Source organism: Urocitellus parryii, unplaced genomic scaffold (genome assembly GCF_045843805.1).
Source record: "Urocitellus parryii isolate mUroPar1 unplaced genomic scaffold, mUroPar1.hap1 Scaffold_88, whole genome shotgun sequence".
NCBI lineage: Eukaryota > Metazoa > Chordata > Mammalia > Rodentia > Sciuridae > Urocitellus > Urocitellus parryii.
The window spans coordinates 939,865-954,031 of record NW_027554213.1 but is presented as its reverse complement, the minus strand read 5'-3'; the positions used below and the strand labels follow the sequence as shown (position 1 = coordinate 954,031).

General features: G+C 36.8%; 1 protein-coding gene across 1 annotated transcript in view; it reads right to left on the bottom strand.

Moving 5' to 3' along the window:
- LOC144253055 (DNA polymerase alpha catalytic subunit-like) overlaps positions 1 to 14,167 on the bottom strand; it is a 65,393-nt gene that overhangs the window by 41,989 nt on the left and 9,237 nt on the right. The window contains 3 exon segments of the mRNA XM_077794998.1: positions 4,639 to 4,719; positions 5,749 to 5,845; positions 9,971 to 10,086. Of these exon segments, the coding sequence (XP_077651124.1) occupies positions 4,639 to 4,719; positions 5,749 to 5,845; positions 9,971 to 10,086 (294 nt within the window).

The following is a 14,167-nucleotide window of genomic DNA, read 5'->3' as shown; positions in this document are numbered from 1 at the left end:
ATACTATCAGCAGGGCTTTGGGGAAATACACACTCAGACACTGTTCATAGGAGGGTACAAAAGAAAAACTCCTAGAAGAACTTGAGAACTTGGCAATATCTTGTCAACGCCTAATAAAAATTTTGTGAGCATTTACTCTCTGAGCCAACAATTCCACTTCTAGGAATTTTCCAAGGAAAACATAATATGCACAAGAGTTACTGGATGTGTGGCACTATTTGTAATAATAAATTATTGAAAATAAATGTCTACCCAAAATAATTATTTTAATAAATGATAGCATATCAATATAATGGAGTACTATGCAGCCATAAAGACATAAATAAGAAAAATCTGTTAAGTACTAATATGAAGTGATTTTCAGAATATCTTAAATGAAAAAAGCAAACTACAAAACTATCTATAGATGATATCTTTTGTCTAAGAAAGAAAATAGAAATACGTACACACAATTCCATTCCTAGGTATATATCCAAAAGAAATGAAAACAGGTATTCAAACAAAAGCTTCAACATACATGTTCATAGCAGCATTAAAAAAGGTAGATAACTCAGTGCCCATCAACTGATGAATGGGTAAACAAAATGGGCAACACATATCCAGATAATATTATTCAGCCACAAAAAAGAATAAAGCACTAATACATGCTATAGCATGGAAGGAACTTTAAAACATTATGCTAAGTGAAAGATGCCAGACAAAAAAGGTTACATATTGTATGATCCCAGTTATATAAAACATCCACAACAGGCAAAACCATAGAAACAGAAAGCAGATTAATGGTTGCCAGGTGCTGAGGAAAGGAAGACTAGAGAGTGACTGCTTAATGAGTATGGGGTTTCCATCTGGGGCAATGAAAATATTCTGAAATTAGATAATGGTGATGGCTGCAAACACTGCAAATGTACTAAATGTCATGGTAAATTCTGTGATATGTATTCTACCATAATAAAAACAGGCATTTTTCACATGGCAAGGCTATGAAAAGGTTTACAGGACATTTGTAAAATATGTGAGACCAGAGAATTGCATTAAGGAACTTGTATCTTTATTGAGACCAACTGGAGCAGTTTGAAGACAGAATATACTTAATGGTTAAAATGTTTAGTATGCAAGGGGGCTGGGGATATGGGGATATAGGTCAGTTGGTAGAGTGCTTGCCTTGCATGCACAAGGCCCTGGGTTCAATCCCCAGCAACCGCCCCCACACACACAGTTTAGTATGCAGAAATCCACAATTAGTGTTTGTTTTATTGTACTTTTCCAGTTATTTTTCTTCATTTGGACTTGACCAATATTTTTCTCTATTTGAAAACAGCATGCCAGGGACTGGATTCACACCATAAGGAGCTGACTTTATACTCAAAACTACAATTTCTTGTAAATTTTTAAAATGGATTTCAGAATTCTGTTTGCCTTCATAATATCTTGTGACCTTACGTGGGCTCTTAGTGAGGTTCACTGAAACAATGGGGATTTGTGGGTGAATGGCAGTGGCAAAGCATGAAATAAAAATTTCTAAGACTAGCTGTCTTCCAGAATATCAACTCATTCTTTTTACTAATGTATTGCCAAAACAGATAACAATATGAAAAGAAACAGTGGTGGCTCATTTATTCAACAAATACTGCATACTTCTTTCATGTCTGCTGCTGTGATCAGCCCTGGAGTGAGTGGGACATGGGTCCTTTCTTTGAGAAGCTCCTTAACCAGTCCAACATCCTAATTTGCAGCTGACCAAAACTAAAATCTACATAGGTGTTCGGGACTATGTCAAGTTGATATAATTAACAATATAGCCATAACACAGGTCTCCTTGATTCTGGGACATAATACAGTAAATGGGTTCATTCTATCTTCCAGGATGCATATAAACTACAAATACACAATTCGCAACAATTCTACAAAAGGGTCCCAGTGTATAGAGTTTCTACACTACAGTTTGGCAGAAATTAGTCCATTCATACTCTAATGGATGGATGAATGAATAAATAACATCCCCTCTGAGGGAAAACCAAACATATGTTTTTTTTTTTTTTAATAACTGTGAATAAAGGAAAGATAAACAAGAAATTAATTAAAATGGTTATTTATAGAGATGGGTAGAAATAAGTCAGAAGGCATAGGAATAAGAGCAAGACTTTTCTGCATATATCTCTTGATATCATTTTGATTTTGACATTATATAGTTATTTTATAATATTGTAAAAAGTTAAAGACTTTTAAAAATTTGAATACAAAAACAAATGAACCTATAAACTCTCACAATAAATCTTTAGAGGGATATATGCCAAGAACAAGTAAAATTGCAAAGAAATCATAAACTTTACTTAGAAAGGTTGTTAATAGAGGGCTGGGGTTGTGGCTCAGAGGTAGAGTGCTTGCCTAGCATGCATAAGGCACTGGGTTCGATCCTCAAAATAAAATATATTGTGTCCATCTATAACTAAAAAAAATGTACCTTAAAATAAACAGAAAGGTTGTTGGTTTAGTAATTCTAAATCAACTGTGTATATTTCAGAAAACAAGGATTTTCATTGAAAGTGTAAAAATATGAATTGAGAAGATGAATTCAGTAGTATTGGACTGGGATAAAATTTATCAGTATGAATTCAAAACATACATAATTTCCTAGTTCTGTTCACCAAAAGGGCCTAGAAGCTAGAAACCATCATACCCCAAGAGCAATAAACACATCCTTCTCCCAGATCTGAATAATACTCCCCATGAAAGGAACCAGATAGTGGCTAGAAACAGTTGATTCCAAGTCTGGTACAGGAGGAGTACAAGGTAAACTTTGAACATCTTCTCAGCCCTGATAGCTAGGAAATGCTCAGACTGATTGGATCACATCAAAAGGATGCAGGCACCAACTAAAAGGGGTTTCACTCCTACCAGCTAAATCTGGGATAATTTGAACACCGAAAGGAGAAATGGTAGCACTGAATTATAACAGTAAATTTTCTAGAAACCCATGAGTTTGAATTGATAATTTTAAAAAGGAAAGAAGCTGAGTGCAGTGGCATGCACCTGTAGACCCAGCCACTAAGGAGGCTTAAGCACGAAGATCACCTGACCCTAGAAGTTCAAGGCCAGCCTGGGCAACGTAGCAAGACTCTATCTCAAAAATAATAGAAAAAATTTAAAAGGAGAGAATCATCAACAGATGCTGAAAGCACTGGGTGAAAATTCATGGGAAAATGGGATATACACATGGTCTCAAATTATCACCACTTATTTGCATTAATCATAAAGGGGGAAAGGTAGCTTTAGAAGGAATCTGACATATCATCTTAACCAGGAGATCAAATTTATTATCAACACTAAGGGAATGGTATGCTCTTTACAGAGGGCATGAATTCAGGGCCTTGTGTATGCGAAGCAAGCCCAGGGTCAATTTCCAATACTGCAAAAAAAAAAAAAAAAAAAAAAAAAAAAAAAAGCTGCAAAGACCTTACTCAGCAAACTGGACACATATTACTATAGACAATGATAAATGATAATGTTACTGTGGTTAAGCAGATGAGAGCCTTTATTCTTAGAAAGGGACTTCTGAAGTTCAAAAATTACACCAACAATTAGTCTGTGTCAGTGGTTGGAAAAGGGAGAGGAAACAAATGTTGCAAAACATTAATGTGCAAATGAGAGTCCACTCCCTCTGTAAGAGCATGATAGCAGAGACGTAAGGCTTTGTGGCCAAATAGGATTCTGTAACATGATTATGTATTCTTTATATTTATCGTTTTTTCAAAAAACACACTTTGGGAGCTGGGGATATAGTTCAGTTAGTAGAGTGTTTGCCTCCCATGCACAAGGCCCTGGGTTCAATCTCCAGCACCAAACACACACACGCACTTTGGAAACATAAAAACCTTTCCTTAGCTCAATGGCTGTATAAAAACCGATATGATTTGATGATATGGGGGGGGGCTGTTAATGGAGAATGTTCTAAAATAACCTATGGTGATAGTTGCACAATTCTGTGATGAATTTTATACTTTAAATGAGTGAATTACACAGCATGTGAGTTATATCTCAATGAAGTGGTTTTTTTTCCCAAAAAAATTAAGCCATAGTTTGCTGACCCCTTATCTATCACTTGGTGGTAGAAGACCAATTAACAAACTAAACCAAAAAAAAAAAAAACCAAGGAGTATTTCCCATTCTCATTTTACAGAACTAAATCTGGCTTGTTTACCTGAAAAAAAATGCCAAGATTGTACAGTTAAGAAAATTTAACACATTCATTCATATCATTTTAAATTTCAATTAAACAAAGCAAGCTGATTACACTAGTTCTAAACTTTATTATTGTACTGTACAATTACTGAAGAGCTAAAATTATGAGTTCATCATTTCAGTAGGAATTAAAACACATCACTTACTATGGCAGTCCTCAATATCAACAACTCTAAATTGACCATAGGACTAAAAATTTCATGCTTTCTGGTACTGTTTTTGTTTCTTACATTTAATTTTCTACACAACTGTGATTCTCTCACTGTCAGAACATATACTCTATCTAAAAATAATTGTGTAGGTTCTTCTCCCTCAAAAGGAGACTGTTTCAGAATACCAAGTCATCTTAAAAGTTTAGACAATTCTTCAAATCTCAAAATGACATTCTCTTGTAGGTACCTTTCTCACTGGTATCAAGAGCATTATCTTCAAGATCATCATCAAAAATCTCTCGGCCATCTTCCACATAACCAATACCATCTGCAGGAACAAAATTTAATATTGGGATCAAATTTTCACAAGTCACCAACAATATTTTAGCCTTGGCAAAAAGAATACTTTTGTACCCACTCAGATGTTCTCCTAGTCTGTTCCATTTATAAGTGCAGCAGAATCCTATTCAAACAGGTCTCAGACAATGCAGGTCATCCACACAGCAGATGTGGCATCAAAACCAAATATATACTATACCTAGCTAGGTGAAACAGGGAAATGATCTGGTCCCACAGGATCAAAAACTTAGCTACAAAAGCTTGCTTCACAGGTATTTTACTCTACCAGAAGAATTTTTTAAAAACCCTAGTCTACATGGGAAAATTAGAACATAGCTGAGCTCTATTACAGAAATAGAAACATAATCACAGACACAGTCTATATCTCCTTCCTGTGGTCAGCAATCACATAAGCAGGAAGCTTTATACAAGGGATAGAAGAACAGTAGAAAAGAACCAGCTTTTACAGTACTTTCCATTGCTCATATTACCTCTCATACCTAAAACTTCATGTGCTCCTTGCAGCAATCAGGGAGATAGTTTTCTTATCTCCATTTATAGAATAAAAACTTGTGGCTCAATGGCATTAAGTAACTTGGCCACAGTCACACAGTTGCAAAGGAGAAAAGAGAACCTCAACCTCTGTCCCTTAATTCAGATGCTGTGTTTTGGCCCCACAGAAACAATTCACTCCAATTCACCCTCCTCCCAATTCACCCTTTCCCACTTTGGTGTTGGGGGTTGAATGCAGGGTCTCATGCATCTTCACAATTCCCACAGAGTCGTTTCCTGGATGATTTTTACTATATCTTGAGGTATGTGCCTTGATTCTCCAAAATGTTGCCAAATCAACTTCTTATTGTTCTGCTTCCTCATCCTCAAATAACTAAAAATGATCCAAACCAAAGGTATGATTCTAACAATGCCTTCCCTCCACCCAGGCAAAGTAGAAACTCCACATGAAAACCTACAAAAAGCAACTAACACAGTGCCTGGCAGGTAATTTCCTCCTACATACCATCATCCACAATCCAGTCATCATCCTTCCGTGCCTGAACCAGCTTCGAATACTGATCTTCATCAACTTCTTCATAAACACTTGTGAAGTCCTCGATCTGCCATTATACAAGTTTGAGAAAAAGCTTCAAATGGAGTGAAAGTGTTAAACAATTCTTATGAAAAAAAAAATTGTCAAATTGAAACTGGAATGGCAGCCTGATGGAGAAGCTGCAACCAAATCATGAGTTCTGACATTCAATATCACTACAGGGTTTTCCTTAAATAGACATCAATTAACTTAGTATTCCTTTTAGGTGGGTGTTAACATAAGATATTAAATGATTCCATTAGCATAATATACTTGTCACACCATCAATTACTCATCTACTTCATAAAAAAAAAACTGAATTATAGCCAATTCTTCATTAGCTGCTTTGGGGATTATTCACTTGTAATTTCTAGACTGGTTGCTCCTATACTTAGCAAACCTGTAAGGCATACCACCTCTTTCTCCACTACTGATGGATGTTCTACAAATAGACAACAATTTTAATGCCTGTTTGACTAAATAAAATACAAAAGGAAAATCTCCCTCATCCAGCCCCCTACAAAAATTTGGCAAAACAAGCATATTCTTCTATAAGCCAACAAGAAAAGGCTTTTGAGTGTTCGTTCTTTGCTTCACCACTGATCCTCCACCACTCTCAGGTTTTGAAACTGCACAGGGATTTATATGCTGAGCTGTTTGAAAGGCAATTCCAGAGAAAGTAGCCACACTAGCTGCCTGTCAAAGGGTCATAGTACCATGAGCTACTGGTACAACTAAAGCAGAATACCTCTGCACAAAATAACAGAAGTGCACCATTGCTGCCACTGCCCATGGTAATGGGCCACATACACCCCAAATGAGAATCTGGTGAGCTGGTTAGGAAGATTTCATAGATATCTCATGAAAAATATCCACCTTCTCTCAAGAGTTCTGCATTTTTCAAATAGGATATCAGGGGAGATGACTAACTCTACCTGAAGAGCTAAGACTCTAGGAAAAACCTGGGACACAGAGATTTGAGAGCTTGATGAACAGAGCTGACTGATTTCTGCCACACCTATAAAGCATATAATGATTACAGGACTAGGCTTTGTTTCACCTCTTTTTTAACTTACTCTCTAGGGATCACTGGCAGGTACTGATTTGGCCTTTTACCATTTGATAAAAAACGACCTACTCTACCAAACTTATTAACAAGCCAAATGTAAACTAGTCCAATTAATATTATCATATTAACCAATTTTATTTTTCAGGAGGGGAGGCTGGCATAATTATTATTGTTGGTTGAAGGCATACTGTTGTTTTTTATTTAAATAATTGATTTATATGCTATTTTGGGGGGGTACCGGGGATTGAACTCAGGGGCACTTGACCACTGAGCCATATCCCCAACCCTTTTTTATATTTTATTTAGAGACAGGGTCTCACTGGATTGATTTGCACCTTGCCATTGTTGAGGCTGGCTTTGAACTCGTGATCCTACTGCCTCAGCCTCCCAAGCCACTGGGATTATAGGCATGTGCCATCACGTCCAACTGATTTATATACTATTTTTGAGGGGATGGTACTGGGGATTGAACCCAGGGGCACTTTACCACTGAGCTACATCCCCAAACCCTTTTACTTTTTATATTGAGATAGAGTCTTGCTAAGTTTCTGAGGTTGGCCTTGAATTTGTGATCCTCCTACCTCAGCCTCCTGAGTCATTGAGACCATAGGCAGGTGCCACTGTGCCCAGTTGATTTATATAACATTAAGAAGATCCTAGAAAACTTTCTCTTTTTGATACTGAGGATTGAATTCACGGGTGCTTTACCATTGAGCTAAATCCCCAGTCCTTTTTGTTCTTCTTTGTAGTTGTAGATGGACAGCATGACTTTATTTTATTTTTGTATGCAGTGCTAAGGATCAAATCTAGTGCCTCACACATGCTAGGCAAGTGCTCTGCCACTGAGCCCCAGCCCCAGCCTTTTTATTTTTTGAGATAGTGTCTCACTAAGTTGCTTAGGCTGGCCTCAACCTTGTGATCCTCCTGCCTCAACCTCCCAAATTGCTGGGATTATAGGCATGCACCACTGCACCTGGCTAAGAAAACTATTTTTAAAAATCATTTTGGGGGCTGGGGTGTGGCTCAGAGGTATAGCACTCTCCTGGCATGTGTGGAGCACTGGGTTTGATCCTCAGCACCACATAAAAATAAAATAAAGATATTGTGTCCACCTACAACTAAAAAATAAATATTTAAAAAAATCATTTTGAATAAAAAGTTCTTTTGACTCTTTATTTTTTCAATATTTTTTAGTTGCAGTGGACACAATACATTTGTTTTATTTATTATTTATTTATTTTATATGTGGTGCTAAGGGTCAAACCCAGGGCCCCACACGCACTAAGCAAGCGCTCTACCACTGAGCCACAATCCCAGGCCCTGACTCTTTATATATATAAAAGCACTCTACCACTGAGCAACATTCCAAGCGCAGCCGACTCTATCTTTAAAAACAGTATTGCTACTGTTCAGCATGAATTCTTAGAGCCATACAATTAATATCACAGTGTTTAAAGGGAAATCAGCCAAATTGTGCCAACATCAGAAATGCCCCACAAGACCTACATTAAAAATGCTTTACTTTTGCTTCACTCTAATTCTTTTAGCAACGTTTTATTATCTGATTGCCTCCCTTAACTTGAACAAATGGTGCCAGCCATATGGCAAAAATCCTCTTCTATTTGTTTAATTGCCCAGTACAGTAAATGCCATAGTGAAATGTGCATATTCCAAAACCAGACTGCCTGGGTCTAAATAAAGGATCTGCCATGTGATCTCACTGAATTTCTGTGCCCTCACCTCAAACTGTTGTTAGTCATAGTATCTAATTTATATATGGTTACTAGATGGATTAAATGAATAAACATATTAGTAAAATCACTTATAATAGTGTCAGCTGAAAAATAAAGTTAGGTATTATTATTTTCTTGCATTAATCACTTTCTAGCCTTGGCAGTTAAGATACTCAGAAAGAGTGCTGAAGGTAAAGCTAAACAATGATATATAGATGGTAATCATTTTACTTTTCGCCTACAGGGCAAAAATAATGAGCAGAGGAAAACCACCAAAAGTGTATTACATTCAATCTTACAAGCAGGACATTGCAGAAGTAAGGTCCAAGTCTCCATTCCCTTGCAAATTAAAACAATAATGTCCAAGGAGAAGGTACTTAACTAGGCTGCTAAAGACTTTAAAGTTAAAGCACCGCTCAGTTCCCCCAGCGAAGCCAAGGGACCTAGCAGAGACACAGCACACCAAATAAGGAAAGTATAGATATAGCTACTTTAATTTTGGAATTTTAAACTCATCTGTAAAGTGCCTTACAGGAACTTTTAAGGAATGAGTACTCTCCATAATCTATAAATCTACCTCATAATTACTATTAAATTAAATTAGTATTTAGAAATACACGAATATTTCTAAATCCATGTGATTTCTTCTTTGGTGCTCAAATGTGTGTAAAATCACTTTGTAAACCCTAAAACAACTTTATAAAAGTCAAAGGGTGTTTTGTAGTTTTGCTTTGTTACTAATGACTTGTATTCAGTCCTCAACTGAAGCTATTCTGGGAAAGTATTATTTCAAGCAGGTTACAGTTTAGGTATACGGTATGCCCCAAAAGCTCATGTGTGAGACAATGCAAGAATGTTCAGAGGTGAAATGATTAGGTTATAAAAGCCTTAACCTGATCGGTGGATCGATTGACTGGGCATTAACTATAGGCAGATAAGGTGTGGCTATAGGAGGTAGGTCACTGGGGTGTGCCTTTGGGGTTTATATTTTGTCCTTGGTGAGCAGAAATCAATCAATCAATATCTCTCTCTCTCTCTCTCTCTCTCTCTCTCTCTCTCTCTCTCTCTCCCTCCTTCCTCCCATTGCCATATTCTGAGCTGCTTTTTCTCTGCCATGCCTTTATGCCACGATGTTCTGCCTCTCTCCATAGCCCAAGAGCTATGGAATTGGCCAACTATGAATTCAATCTCTGAAACAGTGAGCCAAAGCAAACGTTTCCTCCACTATGTTGTTCCTGTCAGGTCTTTTGGTCACTGGGACAAAAAGATGACTAATACAGTTACAGAGGTGACACACACTACCAGCAGGCTATAAATTAGATAAAGTACAGGAAGAAAAATGGTTACTTACTTCTTATTTATACTTCTCACCGGCTTTAGCCTTTTTCAGTCTTTCTAGAGCTTCTTGGCAACCTTTCTTTGACTTTTTTTCTCGACAAGCCTGAGAAGTTACAAAACTTCCTGAATCTGACACAGGTGATAAAAACAGAAAGGTATAGGAGATGTTACAAAATCACAGCCAGGCATGGTGGTGCATGCCTGTAATCCCAGTGACTAGAGAGGCTGAGACAGAAGAAATGCAAGCTCAAGGCCAGCCTCTTAGTAAGAGCTCTAAGCAACTTCATGAGACTCTGTCTCAAAATAAAAAGGGCTTGGGGATGTAGCTCAGTGGTAAAGTGCCCCTGAGTTCAATCCCCAGTACCCCCCCCAAAAAAATGAAGAACACTTCTAGTCAACAATAATATGCAATTTTATTATATGTAATATTAAATTAAATATTATAATGTAAAACAATTCACAAAGCTCATGGCCAAATATGCAGATCTTGTAGTTCTTCAAAAATCTTCTCTAAGATCCTGTTACAACTTAGTAAGGCTCTAAGCAACTTCATGAGACTCTGTCTCAAAATAAAAAGGGCTTGGGGATGTAGCTCAGTGGTAAAGTGCCCCTGAGTTCAATCCCCAGTACCCCCCCAAAAAAATGAAGAACACTTCTAGTCAACAATAATATGCAATTTTATTATATGTAATATTAAATTAAATATTATAATGTAAAACAATTCACAAAGCTCATGGCCAAATATGCAGATCTTGTAGTTCTTCAAAAATCTTCTCTAAGATCCTGTTACAACTGAAGCCAATGTTATTTTTTTCCAGAAAAAGGAAAGTCTCAAAGCCAACTGATACCCTACAGAAATATTAGCTGTTAGCTAGTCTACAGCCTTTCCATTGGAAATGACAGGCCACAAATAATCCAGTAGGTCATAAAAGAACAATTCATTTTGCTTCCTATTAATCAACATTTGAAAGTCTTTAAGAAGGATCTGTTCTTTGCAAAATACTAGGTGCTATGATAGACTAAAAGATCAAAAAATATGGTCTTTGTGTTTACCCTACCTACAATCTAATGTAGGAGATAAGTAGCAATTGGATCTTAAAGAATATGTAGAACACATGCCCTAATAGAAGTTCAGATAAAGTACCTGGAATTTCAAAGAGAAATACATTAGAGACTGGGGGTATTTAACAAAGATGGTACCATAATTCTAATACAAGATGATACTATATAAAGATGCAAAAGTAAAAACATTAAAAGTGGAATTATTCTTGGGCTGGGGCTGTAGCTCAGTGGTAGAGCACTTGCCTAGCACGTGTGAAGCACTGGGTTTGATCCTCAGCACCACATAAAAAATAAATAAAGTGTCCATCTAAAACCAAAAAAAAAAAAAGTGGAATTATTTTTTTTTTTTTAAAGTTCATAGTGGTGAGCTGAGGTCATGGCTCAGTGGTAAAGCACTTGCCTAGCATGTGTCAGGTACAGGGTTGATTCTCAGCTCCACATATAAATAAAGAGCCATTGACAACTAAAAAAAAATATTTTAAAAAAAAGTTCATAGTGGTATTGAAAGATCATGACAGGATTAGAGGACAACAAAACAACAACAAAAACAAAGATGGTTCTAAGGAACCATCTTATTAATTCTATCACTGACTTCAAGACCTCAGTGGACCATGATATTATAGGTTAATAATAACACATTACCAAGGTTAAAATATATTTTGTCAAAACTGATTGAAATACCAGAGGGCCTCAGCATTCACTCATTCAACTTTTTAACTCTTCATGCTTTTGGTCATTACAAACTGACCACCCCACACACATACTGAAATGAATTCATCCACAGATAACAGCTGATGAATAATCAAATCAAGATGACAGTGCTGCCTGCCAGCCATAAGTTTAGGCTCAGCAGCCATCTACTATATTCCATGCTAATTTATTAAAATGAGTAGGCACAAAAAGGGAGATGTATTGATAAAGAGGCATCTTAAAAGCTCCAACCCCAATGGCATATTCATAACAACACTAAGTTGTTTGACTGTTTGAAGTATAAGAAACAATCTAAAGAACATGTACCAAATACTGGCAATAAACTGTTGAAAATTATATCTTAAAGGTCAAGTATAATTAGAGAATCTTATTTTTTAGCTTCCTGTAAATGGAATCTCTATAACATCTTAGCCTATTGTTTGACTTTCACATTTGACTTTTAAATCCATTTTTGGAAAGGCATTAAGTAAAAATTAAGTAATGTGGGTACTTAATGATGACAGTCACAAAATCTTGGGTATAATTCAAATGATTTAAAATTTTTGAGTAGGCTTACATGAAAAGGTTTCAGAGATTATTAAACACAATCAATAAGAGTGAAAAGCTAGCCGCAGTATATTCCCTTTAAGACTCCCTTGACATCTGACAAAATCTAAAGGTCTTCAAATGGACTTACTCCACAGGAAACACTGCTCCACTACACAGGGTTTGTGGTACAATTACAAATAAGACAGAGCTGCCTGTAGCCTCAAGAGGTTCACAGTCAAGTAAAGCAAAAGACCCTGAGACTACCATCATAATATAAATATAGTGCCATAGAAGAGGTAAGAACAGCAGACAGGAAATGTAGAGAAGAGAACCATTAATTTTCCATGAGAAATCAGGTCAGTTTTCATAGGGGAGGTCTCCAATACAAGCCTAGAAAGAATTTCACCAGCACAGAACAGGGTAAAAAGTGGAACAAACAGAGGAAGAGGTGTGAGACAAGCTACAAAGGAATTCAAATCCAAGGTGTACTCAGGAATCAAGAGAAAATCAGTGCAGAAGGTAAGTTTTACATGAGTGTAAAGTGAGCAGTACAACTGAGAAATTAAGATGTAGCACATCCCAGCTCTGCCATTTAGTAGGTAATATGAGACTACAAGTTAACCAGTTCAGCAGTGGACAGCTGTTTTATTTGAAGCTGCCCAGCATCTGAAACAATCTGTGGAACCCCCCCCACGCCACACACACACACACACACACACACACACACACACACACACACAAACACACACACTTTAAGTCCCATGGGTTCACAGAGCCTATGCCTATACAAGCTGAAAATTCCCTTTCCCAAACACTCTTGCAGCTGGAGCTAGGGCATTAAAATAGGCTCTAATGATTAGAAAAACCTGCCCAATGGCTAATGTCCCAATAAGAGATATATGGACTTAAGGAAGATTCTAGAAGTAGCAAGAGTTGCAGGAAGATTGAGAATGTGAAGCAACAGTGTCAGCAATGTCCCAAGGTACAAGATCTAGCACCAAGTATTTAGTCATGGTTGGTAATGACCTCCTCAGTGGCCCAGTTTTGTGGCACAATTTTAATCACTGTTTCTGGCTAAGCAACCTGCAGACCAGATTTCCAGTCCTTCAGGATTTGTGCAAATGCTATGGAATTCTAATAAATTCCTTTTCAGTTTAAATTAGCTAGAGTTGGTTCCTTCAGCTTATACCAAAGCACTCTGACTAATGCAGAACCTGAGGGTCCTGTGAAATGGAAATAAACCACATCTGTCTACTTCATAAAGCTGCAAGGATTACATGAGGATGGCTATCTTCATTTGTACTTAGCAACATAAACTAATTTAATGTTTATATTTGTTTCTCTTTGTGTAGATGCAGGGCAGTCAAATACACATACATATACTCCCACATACATAGTCTAGTTTCAGAGAGCAAAAATAAAGCAAAGCAGTTTCCTCAGGGAAGATTCAACACAGCACTGCATATAACTGAAAATTCATCTCAACTCATGAGGACAAAAACCATGCCTAGTCTACCCATCATCAGAGCCTGGCAGAATACCTATGCCTGGTATGTACATAATAAATATTTACAAATGAACCATTATACCCACTTTTTTGATCACTAAACTCCCCTTGATCTCTTTTCATCCACAAAAATAGTTATAGATATTTCAACTTTCCACTGCTATTGTCAAGGTGCTCCACCTGCTAACATTTAAAAGAAACAAAATCCAGATTTCCCTTTTTGGAACATGTCTCTAATGCTTCATGTAAGTAACTAGTAAATAAAGGAATAAGCATGAAAAAAATCCATTTACAAAGACTTAAATATTTGTTTTAAAATTACTATCTGGAGTACCTGCATCCTCCCCAAAAGCAGGCCAAGACACTAGCTTGCAAAAGAAGTCTTTCAGGTAACAATCTTTC